The following is a 17,436-nucleotide window of genomic DNA, read 5'->3' on the forward strand; positions in this document are numbered from 1 at the left end:
GAAAGGAAAAACTTCCCAAGGTTTTATTTGAGGGCACTGCTATGGTACAGAAAAAAGCACGAGCACAGCTTCTGTGAGTGTCTGCATCTACCCCCTGGAGCCCCCCGAAGGCAACCTGGATGCAAGGGGGGATTTATTTATTCCCCCTCACTGGGCCCACCTGTCACCCGCTGGGTTTTACTCCTCTCGTCTGCTCTAAATGTTTCAGCCAAAGTCACAGCCCTGAATGTTGATGTTCTCTTCCCCTCAGGGCACCACAGGAAGGGTTTTATCACCTCAACTTCCATTTTCTGCCTTGCAAGCCTCACCCTGGCATCCTTTGCGAACTTCTGCTCCAGCTGGTCTAGCAAGATAGTAAAAAAAATGCAGATAAAGCAGTGGGCTGTGGGAGCAAAGGGGTTCCTGCCTTCCTTGGCTGTGTTTTGTTAGGAATACAGGAGGTTGTGGTGGAGAAAAAGCAGCTCCTTCATCCCAGACGCGATGGAAAGGTGGGAGGTGAAGGCAGCAGAGGCTCCTCGTGGGGCTGGCTCGGCCCTGAGTCCCAGGAGGTGCCCAGGAGCTCCTCAGTGGGCACTGAAGACGCCGTGGAACCCGTAAGGCACTGGCACCCCGACCTCTGCTCGGCCCAGCTCCTGGAAGGTCTCTGCATCCAGCACGAGCAGGAAAGCACTTTGGTCCTGCAGGAGGAGCAGAGAGGCAGAGTGAGCGCCCAGGCTGAACTTCTCGCAGTGTTTGCACACAAAGGCACAGAGCAAACCACGGAGAGCAAACCTGCAGGGCAGGAGCTCCGAGCCTCACTGGGGACACACCAACAGCCTGGGGAGAACTCCTGCCTGCACTGCCTCTGGGGAGCACCTGCCAGGAGCCTCCAGCTCGGCTGCGAGGTTTAAAAAGTGAATTAATGCTGTGTGACTTTGACAAACTGCAGGCAGCAAGTTACCTCAGCAGGGGAGACCACCACGGACAAGATGACTCCGCTGTCCTCTGCCGTGGCATTGGGCACTGGCACAAACACGGGCTCTGACGGGTAGCATCCCTCCTCCTGCCAGATCTAGCAAGCACAGGAACACATGGATGAGCTTCAGGGACATATGGATGAGCTTCATTGCATTAATACTTGTCTGCTGCACTGAGCAGAGTTACAATGCTCCCCACAAAGGCACCTGGAAATACTCTGGGCTCCAAGAAACTTAAGAGTTCAACTTTTTATTAACTTTTTTTTCATTCCAGGAGTGTACTGGTGCCATCCTCTCCTGTTTGGTGACTGTGCCACGTTCATAAGGGTGCCAGGTGAGGGATGAAATTGGGAATCTCATCCCAGACCCATCTGTGCAAAGCCCTAAAAACCCCCCAGTAAATGTCACACCTTCAAATGCACTTCAGGGGAAGGACTCGATGAGCTGCCTTCACCTCACCTTGAAATTCTTGGTCTCCACATCGACCTTGATCAGGGAGTCTCCGAGCAGGTGCCCGAAGCCGCAGCCGTAGAAGTAGCGGTACCTGCGGCCGTTGTACCCAGAGTAATTGATCTGGGGGAACTCCAGGCCCCCGACTTTCTCAAAGCCCTCAGGGTGCAGATTTTCATGTGTGCACCACACCTGGGAGAAAAAGAAAATTGCAGGGTAATTTCTCCAGGAAATGTGCAGGGTTGGTTCCGCTCGGGCAGGGCAGGAGAGCTGGCTGGTCCCACCAACCATCACACAACCAAAGGTGGTTAAAGCTCCGAGGTCCAGGAGCTGCTGCATAAAGGCATTTATGGTTTGGTACACACCTTGCCATCTGCACCTTTCACAGCCTTTGCCTGGGTGTAAGGCAGCGGGTTCAGGTTTTTGCCCACGGGTGTGTCTGAGCCCACGTCCAGAGGGAGAACAAAGCGGCGAGGGAAAGCTCTGGGCACGGAGGCATAAACCTGTTACAGAGACAGAGAGTGATGGTGATGGGCAGAGGACACACATTTCTGCTTAAATGCACTTTTAGGGAACAATTCTGAAGTTTTAGACACCCCTGAATTCTTCTTCTTCTTTTCCTTACATGTTTGACCGAGTTCTGGTAAAGTAAAGCACATAATGGAAAGAATAAGTTCCTGCATGTTCCAGTAATTTACAGCAGAATCCAAAACCACATGAATTAAAAGGGTCCGCACTGCTCTCACAGTAATTAATGCTGAGCTGGGTATGCAAATCAGCCCAAAAAAAACCCATTATCACCAAATCCAGCAGTGGGACAGACACTGCATTGTGTTTTATTCAGTTAGAACAGGCTTGTGTTGCTTCACATCACTCTGAGGAGAAGCAGGAGAGCACTGTGCCCTCAGTGCCTCAAGTTCCCCTGCAGGATTCCCTCCTCCATGCTCAGGTACCTGTGGATTCATGGTTGGAGGCCCAGGGAATGATGATGGGTTTACCTGGGGAGCAAAGTGCAGCCCCCAGTGTGGCAGACAGCACACTGAGAGGATAATTCCACCACTGCCACTAAAGCTCTGCTCAAGCCAAGTTCACAACCCATCATATTCCCATTTAATTAAAATAGATAAGGACCCTGTTTTGGTGTGTCTCAGTTACTTCAATCCACAACCCACCAGCTCAGTTAAGCTCACTTTAATTACATGTTAACCTTGTTTTCAAAACTTTACTGGTTTGTATAATCTGGCTGAGGAACTCTGCCAGACAGAATACTCTGCCAGGGTTAGTGAGGCAGAAAATTTGGGGAAAGCAGACAAGCCATGCCCAGACAGTCGTGAGGCTTTTGCTGCAGTGAAGTTTGAGGTTCTGTTCTGAAATGACTCCTCTGCGTGTGCGTGGGTGAAGTGTGCTGGTGATGCCACTTGTCCCTTGAAGAACGTGCCTGCTGGAAACACAGGCCCAGTGCTGGCACCAGGACACCTCCAGCCACATCCAACTCCACCTGGGTTGTGCTCAGAGGAGGACAAAATAAAAGCTGGTGTTAACAATCTGCTCTACTTGCGTAGGCTCGGAAAATGCTTGAGAAACGCCCAGAATAAATGCCAAGAGAAAGCAGAACCCGAAGGGACGCAGCTGTGCCCCTCTCAGGCAGGGGCTGAGCTGGTTCTAGACAGCTCAGGACAGACAGAGGAAGTTCAGCCCTGTCTGGACATGCAGCAGTCCCCTCAGCACGCTGGGTTTCCAACAAACACATCTGCACGCTGAGAAACTGAAAGCACCCCCACTTTTCCCATGTGTGACCTATGCAAAATAATGCCCCTCACACAGCCTGAAACGGGGCTTTTCACAGACCTGGGCACAATAAATAATTTATTTGAATGTGCTGTTGTGAGGTGTCTGTGAGGAACAGGGCAGGGGTTTCTGTGGTATTTGTGTTTCTGTGATTTTCAAAAAAAACTGCTCGTTTCATGAAGTAATGTCTTAAAGAACAGGGTTCCTTTTTCTTTTTCCATTTAGAAGTTATGCTACAACTTATTTTGCATCATTTCTGGGGGGAAAATTGCATTACACGCGGATAGGGAAAATGAATGTCATTAAAACCAAGGTTTTAAAACAGAAATAAATCCTGCCAGGCTACGGAGCTCTATGTCACACACAGGGCTTGAAGAGTTTCAAGGGCACGCTCCATGGAGAGAGATATAAAAAGAGAGAAAGCATCAAGAGATGATCATTTCAGTTTTCACGGATTGTGCTTGTGCTGTCCCCACGGCGTTCTCCATTCTCCCAACCTGAGCTTTGCTGCAGAAAATCAACTGCTGCAGTGTAGTAAACCCCTCAGGTTTAGCCAGGGCCCCTTGGAGAACAGAATGCTGACACAGCGGCAAAGAAGTTTCCTGTCTCCAGGGACATCCGCCTTGTACCTTATCCCTATAGCCATGGAAGGCAATATTGTGTTAAACCCTACTATTGGTCACTTATGGTCACTCTAACACCTTTGCCATTGGTCAGGACTGGATCCAGGCCAAGGGTATAAAAGTAGCATACTGTACCCCTACTAACTCGGAAGAAGAAGAGCTGAGACCCTTCACAGACCCCTACAATAAAGCCACACTCGTGGAACAGCCAGCGTCTTCTGCTTCTCCTCTCTCTCCCGTCTGCTGGAGCCTTAGGCCAAGGGAAAAGCTACCTAGCAAGCAAAGCTGAAATCACAAGAGCTGCCTGATCACTAAGAGCTGAATATCTCCCTGCTTGCTAGGGCTGTCCCATGGCCTTGGTCTGAGGGCGAGCTGGCTTCTGGCACCCAGTCCCCTTGGGGACTGAGCTCTGGAGCTGGAACAGCTTGCATAGGATAAGACCAAGCAAGGCTCATTTACTGCAGCAGCTGCTGGGGGAGCAGGGGCAGGGATCTCACCTGGTCCAGCCCTTGCCCGCTCCTCCGGAGGTTCTGCAGCGTGTACAGGGCCAGGCTGGTGCCCTCGTCCTGGCAGCACAGGTCCAGCACCACGCAGCCCCGCTCCTCGAAGGCGTTGATCTGGTGGAAGCTGACGAAGGGCTGCGAGCACCACGAGCCCGGCAGCACCTGCAGGGAGCAGGGCACAGCTCAGCTCCTCTGCAAGCTCCTGCCTCTCCTCCTCCTCCTCCTCCTCCTCCTCCTCCTCTCTCCGGCAGCCCCGCATTTCTCTTGGTAGAGAAAAGCAAGGCGCAATTCTCCCCGAGAATATTGCTGGATTTCACATTCTCTGAACCCCAGAGAAAGGAAAATCAATTCCTATCACTTGCTGTGCTTGTGTTTGTGCAAAAGCAGAATGCAATATGGATTACTGCATACTGCAATTATTTACCTAAGGTCACGGTGTTTTATTTCCTTGGTCTATCAGGACCAGGTGTGTGTGTCTGAGTCAGGACAGTCACAAGATTGTGTGCAGAGTTTGGTGCCTGGAAGATTCAGTTTAGAATCAATGTAATATAGCATAGAATAATGTAGTGTCATAAAGTAATTAATTACCCTTCTGATATCAATGCAGTCCTCATCATTCACAGAGAAATTCACCTTCACAGAGAAAAGCGAGGCACAATTCTTCCCGAGAATACTCCCGGGTTTCACATTCTCTGAACCACAAAGAGTGATCAAAACAACTCTTATCTCATTTGCTGTGCCCGTGTTTGTGCAAAAGCAGAATGCAATATGGAGATTATTTACCCAAAGTCATGGTGTTTTGTTTCCTTGGACTATCAGGGCCAGGTGTGTGTGTGTGTGTTGGAACTGTTGGCTGACAGTCATGAGAATATACTATAATAAAATAATTAATTAGCCTTCTGATAAGATGGAGTCAGATGCATCATTCTCTCCCCGTACTGAAGATCCCTGCAAATACCACACTCTGCCCCCCTCTGCAACCCCTCTCACCCCTTGGGCTTTGCCTTCTGTCCTTGTGTCACTACAAAAGGGCTGCCTTAAGTACCTAAGGAGCAAAACTCGACAAAGAAAACCCAAAATATCAATTAACCTTGCTGTGCATCTTTCCCAGGTTCTGACTTTTTTATACCCTGTAGTACCTGGGACCTGCATTTCAGTCCCTGTCCCTCCAAACTGCTTCTTTCTGCCTGGCAAAGAAATGAATGAATAAAGAGGAAAATGCACGAAGAAATCCCATTTTTAACAAATCTACAAATAAACATTGCAGTGTAAATGTACACTACAATAAACTTTAAAATATTTATTGCAGTAACTTCTGGATTGGTTCCTAAACTCCCCATGGCTGCTATGTAGCACTTTTGGGAATGAAAGTTCCCAAAAAATTGGGGAAAAAAAAAAATTGGAAATTTGGAACTGAAGTTCCAGATTAGCTGCTGCAGGGGCCAAAGACCCCCTCACCTCCCCAGTGTGCTTGTTCACCACGTGGAAGTAGGTGTTGTGCTGAGGCTCCCAGCTGATCCCATCGTAGATGGCTTTCCCACAGAGCTTGGAGGTGATGATCTTCAGCAGGTTCAGCTTGAGGGGCTGCTCGATGAAAATGATGTAGTTTTCAGTCATGCCTGAGGAGAGAAGGGAGGAATATCACCCAAAATGAAAAGAAAACATCTCCAGGGCAGAGAGAGCTGGCCAGCCCTTTCTGCACCGCATTTTCCCGAATTCCCTGGTTTTGGGGTGGAATCTTACCAAAGCTGTGGTAGTAGGATGGCTTTGCCCTGTTCCTGGGAGGGATGGAGCACAGAACTTTGGCTCCCTCCAAGGTGTCCCCGTGGCCTGACTCCTGTGGGGGGACCCTGATGATGTTGTAGCTGGATCCTGGAAAGGGGAGAAGGTGTTCAAACCAAACTCAGGCTCTGCTCCTCCCTGTCCTCCAGGAATACTTGGAATAACCCCTCCTAAACATCTCCCAACAGGCAGTAAAGCATCTACAGAGGATTTATCTACCAAAAGAACAACGAAAAGGGGATGCTTGAAAGGAAATAGAGGGATCTTAGCCTGGGAGAATGCCAGCTCTGCCTGAAGTGCTGTCCTGTGATAACATGGGCAGGATGAAAACCAAGCCCACAGGAAATGAAAACTCTGAGCCTTAGTAATCCTCATTTAATAAACCTGGCATATGAGCAGGAAAGGATGGCACTCCTGAGTAATAATGATCTAGAGCTTGGTATGTCCAGCTGGAAAATCACATGGCACGGAGCTGGGCTTTTCTGAGGCCAAAAGGAAATGAAAGCAGAAAGAATGGAAAATGGTCAAAACTGGGAAAATCACAAGGGATCACAATAAAGGGCAGTGGCTGTTCTCAGAGGCCTCTGGAAAAGAAGGATTTCACTGAGCAGCCATGTGGATGGAACAGGATCCTATCAAGATGCTCAGAGTTCTGAGAAGAAGAAAAACATCCCATAAAACCCAGCTTTGCTGGAAGATAGCCAGGTGACCAGAATAAATTCTGTCTCCCCTCCTGCAAAAACCCTTATGGTGCTCATCAAAAGCCAATTTATTCTAAGTGAAAAACATGAATTGATAAATTTCTTCAGATGAGGCTTTAACAGTGGAGGGGACTTTAAAAAAATCATTCTCCTGTTTTCCAGCAAAGCTTGGGAGAGCAAGAGGAGAATTTGCTGTACATTCACAGGCCAAAGTCAGAAGCATCTGCAACTAAATCCTGAGAGGAGCCAGTTTTATGGCACAGATTGACACTGACATTTTGACATTTGAGGAACAGCAATTTTCAGGTCTCTTTGGGTGTTTCTCCAACAGCTGCTCCTTGAAGCAGCACCAGGAGGGGTCCTGCACCCCCTGCCCAAAAACCAGCCTGGCCATGCCCTCCTCACCGTGCTTCCCATAGGAATTGCCCATGTTGTAGGTTGTCCCATCAGACTCGTAGTGGGGATGAGCTGTGGCCCCATTCACTGCAATAAACTTGCTCCAGTCCACCTGCAAATGCCAGAGATTTTCAGTCAGTGCACAACTTCCCCAAGGGTCGCTTTTGTGGAAGTCTGAGGAAGAAGAGCAGATTTTATTCATTATTAATATTGTGGCATCTGGACTCCAGCCTTCATTCTGCCTGCAAATCCTTGAAAATAAGGATATTTCTCTATCAGTGAAGCAGGACTAATAGCAGTAGACATTCCTTGGAGGACACAGATGTCCTTAGGGTACGGGTGCAGTGGGAATGATGCCCACAAGAAGCACAGGTAGGTGTGTGAAGGGATGGTCACTGCCCCAAGAAATCACCAAGAGTTTTGTCACTGCAAGCTCACAAAACCAGGTCCTATTAAGGCATCACAAACTGGAGAGTTTAAATGTGAGATAATCCCTTCCATTTCTTCGCTTACCCAAAAAAATAACTGCCTGCAGCTAAAAAAATACACTTGAGGGGAATTCTTTTCATTTTATGACAAGATGGCTCAACAGAGCTGAACCTGAAAATCCCCATGTGTCTTTTCATGACTGCGGTCTGGTTTACAAACAGGTCAGCTGGCAAACCACCCAGCACAGCTCAGTGGCTGTGCTTTACACACAGCTTATTCATGACTCACTGCTGACCCTGCAGAATTCCTGGAGTGGCTCCCTCACAACCTGAGGGATGCTCTGAGCTGGCATTTTCTGGTGTCAAACAGCCCAGCAGTAAATACTGACTTAGAAAGGGCAGAATCCTCCCTCAGCCCTTCCCACAGCTGTCCAGCCCAAATCCCCTCTAAGGGTGCAGGCAGGGGGGATTTCGTTTGCAAAAGTGCAAAATATGCATTAAAGAATGAGAGGAACACATCCATAAGGAGACATTTTGAAGATTTCACTTGCAAAGGTGCAAAATATGCATGAAAGAATGAGAGGAACACATCCACAAGGAGATATTTTGAAGATTTCACTTGCCAAGGTGCAAAATATGCATGAAAGAATGAGAGGAACACATCCATAAGGAAATAATTCACATCCAAGCAGAAACAAAGCTGGCATGGCTCAGGACAGCCCTACATAGCTTGTGCTGTGCTGTCACAGGTCACCTTCTTCTGTCACAGGGAAAAACTTCTCTGATGTTTTGGTCATTTCCTAACAGGGGGGAGAAAATCAAGTGGCAGCTGAACCACCCCTTTACAACAGGGTTTGACCAGGGGCAGCTCTGGAGCGTGCAAAGCTTGAGGTGGAAAAAGCAGATCAAGAGAATCGATACGAAAGCAAAGCAGCAGGGAACAGGCAGATGTGAGACCAGCAATGTTCACTTTTTCTTGCGCGCGGAAAAAAGCCGTTTCCTGTTCTGCTGAGAGGCGCAGACAAGCCCAGGCAAGCAGGGAGAGCAGAGGAGAACTGATAGCTGTGCCCAGCCAGGCAGTGACTGCACCCCCACGCCTGAGAGCTGCCCAGGGACTCGGCACTCGGAGATGCTGCAGGCACAGACAAATCCCTCCGGAGATGGAATTCCCCTCGATCCAGCAAGGTGTGGTTCTGCGCCACCACATCTCAGCTCCCTTTTCCCACCTTCTCCTTTGTTTCCAGCGTCTCTGGGTCCACCTTGTGCATGCAGATGTTCTCGCTGCTGACATAGTAATCCCCTTTGTACAGCACGTAGTTCACATTGCAGTTGTCACTGGGCTCTGAAACAGAAATCCTGGCATTGTGTACAGCTCTGTGCAGCTCATGTTGAATTATGGCAAGTTAGACATGTTTAAACAAATAAACCCATTTGCAGTGGCATTAATCCCTGGGAGATTGATTGGAAACATCTTGATAATCTACACAGGGAAACTGTGCAGGTGGAGCTGGGTGAAAAGGACAAGGACAGAGATGGAATCACTGCTGGAGCGGGCAGAGGCAGGTGAGGGATGTGGAGAGGTCTGGAATGCCTTGAGGGAGCTGGGGTGGGGATTTGGGGGGTGTCACCCCGAGAGAAGGTGTGAGCACCTCGGGAAAGGACAGATGATGTGGCAGGAGGGGAGAGGACAAACAGAGGATGGTCACAGCATCAGCAACAAGGTGCAAACTTCAGCCCTGCTGGTTTTAGTGGGGAACACCTTGCTTGCATTTAAGCCTCTTTCTTCCCTGACGTACACAGAATCCTACAGGTACTGGAACTTCCATTCCTGCGCAGCTCCATCCCTCACCCTACCCAATAATCTCCTGCCCCTTAGTCCAGGAAGGGAGGGATTAGCCCACTTACCCTACAAGCTTAGCAAGGCAAGGTGTTCTAAGGGCAAAGCTGTGTCTCAGGTAGAACATCAGGCTGTAATGCTCATTATCAGCACTGCACAGGATGTTCTCTCGGGGAGAGCTTTCTTTGGGAAATTTGCAGAAAGACGCAGGGTTGAGCGAGCTGAAGTGGCATTAAAACATTAAACTCTGCCTCCCCCCGCTGAGGATGACACCAATTTGCATAATTTTGGAATTTGGGCCATATTCTAAGAAAAACACGGGCTCACAGAAAGTCTGCCAGACTTCCTCTCCCCTCCCTTTCCACCTAACCACAAGTTCCTCCAAGGAGATCTCAGCAGCCCCTCAGGTTTCACAGAAGCACTCGTACGTGGCGGCTCGAAGCGGGACAGGAAGCGCCCAAAGAGGCTCTTGCACGGGTCTGGCATGGCCAAGGTGCCAAACTCTGAGGCCACAATGCGGCTGTGCTGGCTGTTCCTCAGGTAGGAGCTGCTCTGCAGGAACCTGCTCCTGTAGGTCACCGTGCCATGGGCCAGCTGGAACTGGTGCAGCAGGGCCATGCCATCAAACCAGTGGTTAAACCTTCCCGGAGGGAGAAAAAAAGAGATGAAGAAGAGTTGGGCATTGTATGATGCTGTGTAGTACCCTCTTGTTAGGTTTATTGATGTTTGTAAAAGCTGATTCCCAGATCCCTTGAATAATATATTAACGACAGCTTTGTTTGGGACAACCTCTGAATCAAACAAACCAAATCAAACCAAATCAAACCAAATTGAAACAAGTATATTCATAGCTGTGGGATGTGGTGTTTGCAAATGCTGTAAGGTTTTTTGGGAATAATCTATATAGATAAACCACCCACCTCTGCAGAGGGAATGGAGTTTGTGCTGTAATGTACAACAACATAAATTATTACTGCAAACGCAGGGGCGTTTAGCTCTCAGCTTCTTGCAGGATGTCATTGTCTCCAAACCAAGGGATTTGTGAGACTCCCAGAACACCTGATGGTCTCACTCTAGGAATATGAGGAGGAGATCAGCTTTGGCCAGTTACTGACACCAGCTGAGCTGTCAGTTACTGCAATGGCACATTCCAAGCCACAGGGAGTCAGTGCCTTCTGGGGGCATTTTAATATATTATTCTTACAACTGGGTGGATCTGCTTCTAAAGCAGTTCACACCATTTGGTGCAACCAACTCTCCAAATTCCTGCCCTGGATTTATTTCAGAGTGCTCAGGGGTGGATTTTTGCTCAGGACAGAGGACAAAGCTGGGCATGTTCTTTGTGAGCGAGATGTTCCCTGTGACTCAGCCTTGCCAGCCTGGGTGACTTCACCACCCAGGTCCTCTTTGCAGAAAATGGGAGTTCCCAACTGAGGGAGCAACTGCTCTCAAAAGAGTGACATTGGTATTTCTTCCTTCCCTTACATAAAAAGAAGCTAAAAGATGCTCTAAATAGTCATGAGGGGTGTCCCCTTTAGGTTCAGGCAGCGTTCTGCCCAGGGGCATTTAAAAATTCATTTAAAGGAGACTTACTTGTCATTGCCAAACTCGAACTTGCCAGGGCCATTCCTCAGGAGATTTCCATTGATCCACTTGGGAATGTGGCCTTTGATCTTGGCTGGGATGGGCTCGGGGGTCTCCTCCACGCTCTGCACTAAGGGGGAGATGCATTGCAGCCCCCGGGGTCTGTGGCAGAGGGTTTGCTCCTTGGATGGGCTGGGCAGGTAATGCTTGAAACCTGCAAAGAGAGCAGGGAGGACAAAACACAGGGAATTGAGATTTTCACTGGAATTGAGTGACAAATGCTAGATCCTGAGATTGGATGTCAGGGAGAAGAGCATTCAGCAAGCAGCCAAGCTGTGGTGGATACTCAAAGTAATGCCACAAAACCCAACACATCCACAGGGAGCTGAAAATCTTGTAGATACTCTGCTCTAGTTAATCCACAAGAAACACTAGTTCTGCAGCCCAAAGGAGGTAACAGATATAGGATGATGGAAAAGATAATGCCTTTTCTTTTAATCAAAGAAATGCATATTTGGATTTAATTTTGCAAATAATTAAGAGAAGAGAAAAAAACCTGCAAAAAATGGAAGAAGACCAATGAAACTGAGCCCAAGCCCATTTACAGCACAAGATAGATTTACAACTTTTATTTGGCAGGGAGATAAGCAGAGAAGGATAATTTATGACGAAGCTTCTGGTTTGGCTGCAACCACCCCTTTTGGAGAACAAAAGCCCCAGGAGAGCATGAAGTGATTGGAATGCTGTGAGCCACCAGTAATGTCAGTGATTGGCTCCCACAGCCTGGTTTGCAAAGCCTCATCAACACAAGGATTGTTTTAGCAATCCATTTAGCTGCAGAGGTGGATTTAGCCGGGGGTGCCTCCCTGCCCAGATTGGCACCTGCCCATCCTGCCCTCAGTGCAGCCGCTCTGTGCTCTCCCCGAGACACTGCTGAGCACTGAGGTGGGGGAAATGCTGACCCAAAAGGGCAATGGCAGGCAGAGCTCCATCGCCCAGGGCTGCTCAGACACCACACACTGAAGGGAGTCCGGGCTGTTTCAGAATTCACTCTGATTTTCTGCTCTTTCGCCACCACTGCTTCTGGCCTACATCCTTTAATCCAGGTGACCAAGCGCAGCTGCTGCCCAATTTCCCTCCTCTGAAACCTTTTGCTCAACATCTCCAGAGGAAATCCACTATTTCAGCTGGACTATCTGCAAAGGAGCTGAGCCGGCAGGCTGAACTCTGCTGAGCTTGTTTCTCTACACAAAAACACCCACAGGTTGTGTGTTAGGATTGCAAGAAGGTAAAAGGCCAGTCTAGCTCTCCAATCTGCCAATCCCCAAATCCCCCTTTAGATCTCTGAAGTGTTTACAGAAACGCAGATGGGGATTGCAAAGATGCAAAATACACATTAAAGAACGAGAGAAACACATCCATAAGGAGATATTTAGAAGATTTCGTTTGCAAAGATGCAAAATACGCCTTAAAGAATGAGAGAAACACATCCATAAGGAAATAATTCACATCCAAGCAGAAACAAAGCTGGCATGACTCAAGACAGCACTACATTGAAAGTTCCTGGAGAGCACTGTAAATGGAAATTTTGCAAAGATACATTCCACAAAAGAGCCTGACCAGGGCTGGAAAAGACCTCCTGAGTCCACCCCTCCCAACTGCTGCCCCAGAAATTCGTATTTAAGAATTCTGTGTTAAAAATTATTATGTCTACATGCATTTATTCCCTCTTTTGATAACTGCTCCTTGTCCAGATGATCAGGAAAATGCTTCCAATTTACCAAAGGGTCTTATTCTTGTTTTTATGGCAGGTCTGGTGTATAGTTTTGGTAGTTTTCTCTTCCTTGTCTTGTATTTAGGGTGAAGAATCATATCACTTCCTAAGCTAAGTAAGCCAAGTTCTTTTTGTTTTTCCTGTCCTGTGATAACCATTCACGTGGTCATCTCAGTAATCCTTGAAATCTGATCTAGTTAGAACTCATCTCATTAGAATTCATTCCGAGGCATCCCCTACAAACTGGACTTCAATAGAATGGACTATAAACAACAAGAATATTTAAGGGAATGCCCCAAACGCAGGCCAGAAAGGGAGAAAGAAGCACAGCAAGAGAATGGATTGGTTTTTTTCTTCTGAGCATCACTCAAATGAGCTGAAGATCCTGGCAGAAATTCACTCCCTGGCAAAATGGGAGCGAATCCCAACACCAACATGAGTCAAAACAGAAACTTCCAGAAACGAGACAAGTCATTGCAGACAATTCTGAACAGCTAGTGGGAGGGAAGGCATGCCAGAAGAAAAAAAACAAACCAACATATCTTCCCTAGTAAACAAAAAGAGATGTGACTAATAACTGTTAACTTTAAGTGAACTTTGAATGCACGAAGCACAGAGAACTCCTGCTCCACACAATGCTCCTGAGTAATTTCAAAAAAGCTGTTTCAGCTTCAGGGGAAAACTCACTCATAAAAAAACCCTTTTTAAACATCCAGCTCCCCAAGAATGGACCAATCTCTCTCTGAGGAAGGCAGAAGATAGGCCGGTTTTTAATTTTAAAGAATGCATAAATAAAATTATTCCTTCAGTTCTGGCCACACTCCGAGATGGAAGAACTTGAATCCATAATTAAAAGCCGACAGTCTCAGCAGGGCTCTCTGTGTGTGCTTGAACATTTGAAAATCGGCACAAGATCACAGAACCCTCATTTCTCCACTGTAGTTCCTTTCCATCCTACCTCAGACTTTTAAAAACACGCTTAAGGTCTTTGGCATGTCCCAGCAGAGGCAGTGCCAGACACAGAGGTGTTAACTTTCCTCCAATATTTTCTTAACATAGCAGGCAACCACAGCAGAGTTATCCTTTGTTCAGCTCCTGTTTCCCTGCACAGTGTGCCATGATTTCACTGGCCCGTACAAACTGACAGCCCAGCATTGATTATTTATTGATTGCTTCTATGCAGATATAGGTGGGACGAAGGACCAGGCTTTTGAAGAGAAAGCTGCTGTGGGTGCAGCCACCATGAATCAGACATTAAATTGCATTTCCACAGCAGTGGGTGGCACACGAAATCTGGAATGGTGGATGATAGAAGCATGGGAGCCATTTGCTACATGGGCAACGCCATTTTGATTTTAATCTACACCTTCAAAGCCAAGGCTCAGGATCCACCTCTCCATGCACAGTCTAATTGTTTGACTCCAGAATTAAGGGCAAAATTTAGCAAACAGAATGCTCGTTATATTCTTCAGGTAGGGAGAATGAGGCAAGAATTCTGTTCTCCCCGAGGAACATTCGAACTGGGAATTTTCCTCCAGCACAGGCTGTGTTTTGTTCCATATAAAACACTGGCGCAACATGGAAGCAAAGCAGTTCTCCCCGACCCCAGGCCGAAGCAGAGCTGTGGATTTGTGCCCTCTGGACTCCAGCCATCCCCAGGGTCGGAGCCCTGAGCTCGCAGCGGGATTTCCGAGGGGAAGGGGCAGCACTTGCCTGGCGAGTGCCGGGATGTGCCCGTGCTGGGCTCCTTGCTCCACGCAGCTGCTTGGTTCCCCATGGCCAGGGCCTCAGGCACCGACTTCCTCTCTAACAGCCCGAGGAGCAAAGGAAAACAGAGAAGAAACGACAGAAAACACAGGGAAAAAATAAATGGAGAAAGAGCAGGGGAAGGCTCAAAGGAAGGGAAGGAGGAAGGCGACAGTGAACCCCAGCACATGAAATAGCTGTTGATTTCCCAGAAAAATTAGAGTTTACACTTTGGGGTCTTCTCATGGCACAACAAGGCAGAGTTGAGATTTTTTTCAGCTCTTTGGACACCTGGGAAGCAGTGCTTTGAATTTAAAGGGCACAAAACTACCACTACCATCAAACAGCAGAAATTCCCTTGAGGTCGGCCATGATTTTTATTGGTTCCTAATTACAGAAAACGAGTAAACAAATAAACAAAATAAAACGAAGGGGGAAAAAACCCCAAACAAAAAGCAGCCCAAGCGGTACAATGATGACACAAAGCTGTGATACAAATCCTTTGGGGCAGTTCACCGTTTGCACGGTCGGGTTAAAGCCTCGGCAACGATGCGGCTCCAAAGAACCCTCTCCCTGCCCACTTCCAGCTGGCTCCCTCGCACACAGAATCTGCTGTGTGCTGCTTTTCCAGCTCTAGACCATCTGTATCTGCTGTAATCCTTGCCTCTGCCCTTTATCCATTCAGCAAACAACAGGCATTTTGTGCCATCTAACAAAGACTTCAAATCGCTCCGTCGCTAATGCCTGACAATAGGAATCGTTCTCCCGACCCGTGTTAGCAGCAGCAGCCCCTTTCCGAGGGCACGGGATGAAAGGGATTTTAACGCGTTTTACCTGGAATGAATTGCATCAAAGAGCAGAGGAAATGCAGCAGGTGAGCGAGCAGAAGGCTGGTGGCGGACAGAAGGATTTTGGCGAACATGTTCCGGCGGGCAGAAAGCATCGGCTGGGAGCGAGCGGGCGGAGGTAGCGGTGCCAGGGCAGCGAGCAGGGAGGCAGCGATGGACGGGAGAGGTGAGCGCTGCCTCTCATCATCCTTTCACAATAAGAGCCGTGTCCGCAGCAGCGCCCTGCCCGCAGCAGCGCCGCGTCCCGCGGGCCGGGGCGGGTCCTGCCGCCAGCGCGGCGCTCGCCGGCCCCGAGCGCTCCGTGCACCTGGGCCAGGTGAGCCGCGAGTGCCCGGGCATTGCTGCTGCTGCTGCCAGGGCATTGCTGCTGCTGCCAGGGCATTGCCACCACTGCCAGGGCATTGCTACTGCTTTCAGGGCATTGGTGCCGCTGCCAGGGCATTGCTGCTGCTGCCAGGGCATTGCCACCACTGCCAGGGCATTGCTGCTGCTGCCCGGGCATTGCTGCTGCTCTCAGGGCATTGCTACTGCTGCCAGGGCATTGCCACCACTGCCAGAGCATTGCTACTGCTGCCAGGGCATTGCTGCTGCTGCCCGGGCATTGCTGCTGCTGCCAGGGCATTGGTGCTGCTGCCCGGGCATTGGTGCCGCTGCCCGGGCATTGCTGCTGCTGCCAGGGCATTGGTGCTGCTGCCCGGGCATTGGTGCCGCTGCCCGGGCATTGCTGCCACTGCCAGGGCATTGCTGCTGCTGCCAGGGCATGGCTGCTGCTGCCCGGGCATTGCTACTGCTGCCAGGGCATTGCCACCACTGCCAGGACATTGCTGCTGCTGCCAGGGCATTGCTGCTGCTCTCAGGGCATTGCTACTGCTGCCAGGGCATTGCCACCACTGCCAGAGCATTGCTACTGCTCTCAGGGCATTGGTGCTGGTGCCAGGGCATTGCTGCTGCTGCCAGGGCATTGCCACCACTGCCAGGGCATTGCTGCTGCTGCCAGGGCATTGGTGCTGCTCTCAGGGCATTACTGCCGCTGCCAGGGCATTGCTACTGCTCTCAGGGCATTACTGCCACTGCCAGGGCATTGGTGCTGCTCTCAGGGCATTGCTGCTGCTGCCCGGGCATTGCTGCTGCTCTCAGGGTACTGTGACCACTGCCAGGGCATTGCTGCTGCTCTCAGGGTACTGCCACCTTTTCCAGGGCACTGCCACCACTGCCAGGGCATTGCTGCTGCTGCTGCTGCCAGGGCACTGCAGCGCCTTGGGAAAAATGCTCCAGCACTCTGTGCCAGCCAGAGAGATGGAAAGACAGGCAAGAACAGGACATGCATGTGTGTATCAGAGCAGCCAGGCTTCCAGGTGGCTCCAGGAAATTCTCGTCACCTCGCCTTCATGTTCAGCTCCCAGAAGTACCTGGGATGCAAAATGGTTTTGTTTCAAAACCCGAGGAGCCATTTTGCAGCGTAATGAATCTCAGGGTTTTGGGAATACTGGTTGCCAGGCCAGGTTCCCCCAGCAAAGGCAGCAGGATGGGCTGTGCTCTGCTGAGCTGCCCCTGGGACAGAGCCTTCCCCTGGGGGATGCCAGGAGCGAGCTGCCAGCGCTCTGGATTTGTGATGGAACATTGGTTTCGTGTCATTAATCTGCTCTTAAGGCTGTGCTGTGCCTGGAGAGGGAGCTGGGCAGCAGGCACAGCACGCCAGGGACCCTGTTCCACACACAGATTAAATCTCATCTGAAACCTGCTGAGAATTAAGCTGATTTCTTCCTGTCCTTCCTGCACTTTTAAAACTCCTCTCTTATTATTCCCTCCCTTGAGTTGTGCTTTCTCTCAACAAATCCAGCTGCTTCAACCTTTTCCCACAGATCATCTTTTCTCAGCTCTTTATTATTTCTCATTTCTGGAAATCTTGATTTCCACTCAACCCTTCATGTTTTTGAGATTACCATGAATTTTTAATGTATGTTAGTGATGCGTTTGTGGCTTCTAGTTTGCTGCTCTTTAAAAAGAAAAAAATATTAAT

General features: G+C 49.2%; 2 protein-coding genes across 13 annotated transcripts in view; one reads left to right on the forward strand and one right to left on the reverse strand.

Moving 5' to 3' along the window:
* On the reverse strand, window positions 1-15,764 carry BCO2 (beta-carotene oxygenase 2). The gene is given in 14 exon segments (XM_005496564.3): window positions 1-677; window positions 941-1,051; window positions 1,416-1,598; window positions 1,772-1,909; window positions 4,315-4,482; window positions 5,779-5,939; window positions 6,064-6,192; window positions 7,209-7,311; window positions 8,854-8,969; window positions 9,893-10,104; window positions 11,058-11,262; window positions 14,536-14,628; window positions 15,403-15,558; window positions 15,561-15,764. Coding segments are annotated over 14 exon segments (1,932 nt in total). The 5' UTR covers window positions 15,604-15,764; the 3' UTR covers window positions 1-563.
* Window positions 15,049-17,436, forward strand: part of IL18 (interleukin 18) — a 15,368-nt gene continuing 12,980 nt past the window's right edge. For 5 of the 12 annotated variants that reach the window (XM_074559600.1, XM_074559604.1, XM_074559610.1 and 2 more), the window contains exon 1: window positions 15,049-15,442. The gene's annotated coding sequence lies outside the window, so the exon portion shown is untranslated. Of the gene's footprint in view, window positions 15,583-17,436 lie in introns of all 12 variants that reach the window. The other 7 variants (XM_074559597.1, XM_005496561.4, XM_074559603.1 and 4 more) reach the window with 2 other exon arrangements.

This window comes from Zonotrichia albicollis, chromosome 27 (assembly GCF_047830755.1).
Source record: "Zonotrichia albicollis isolate bZonAlb1 chromosome 27, bZonAlb1.hap1, whole genome shotgun sequence".
NCBI lineage: Eukaryota > Metazoa > Chordata > Aves > Passeriformes > Passerellidae > Zonotrichia > Zonotrichia albicollis.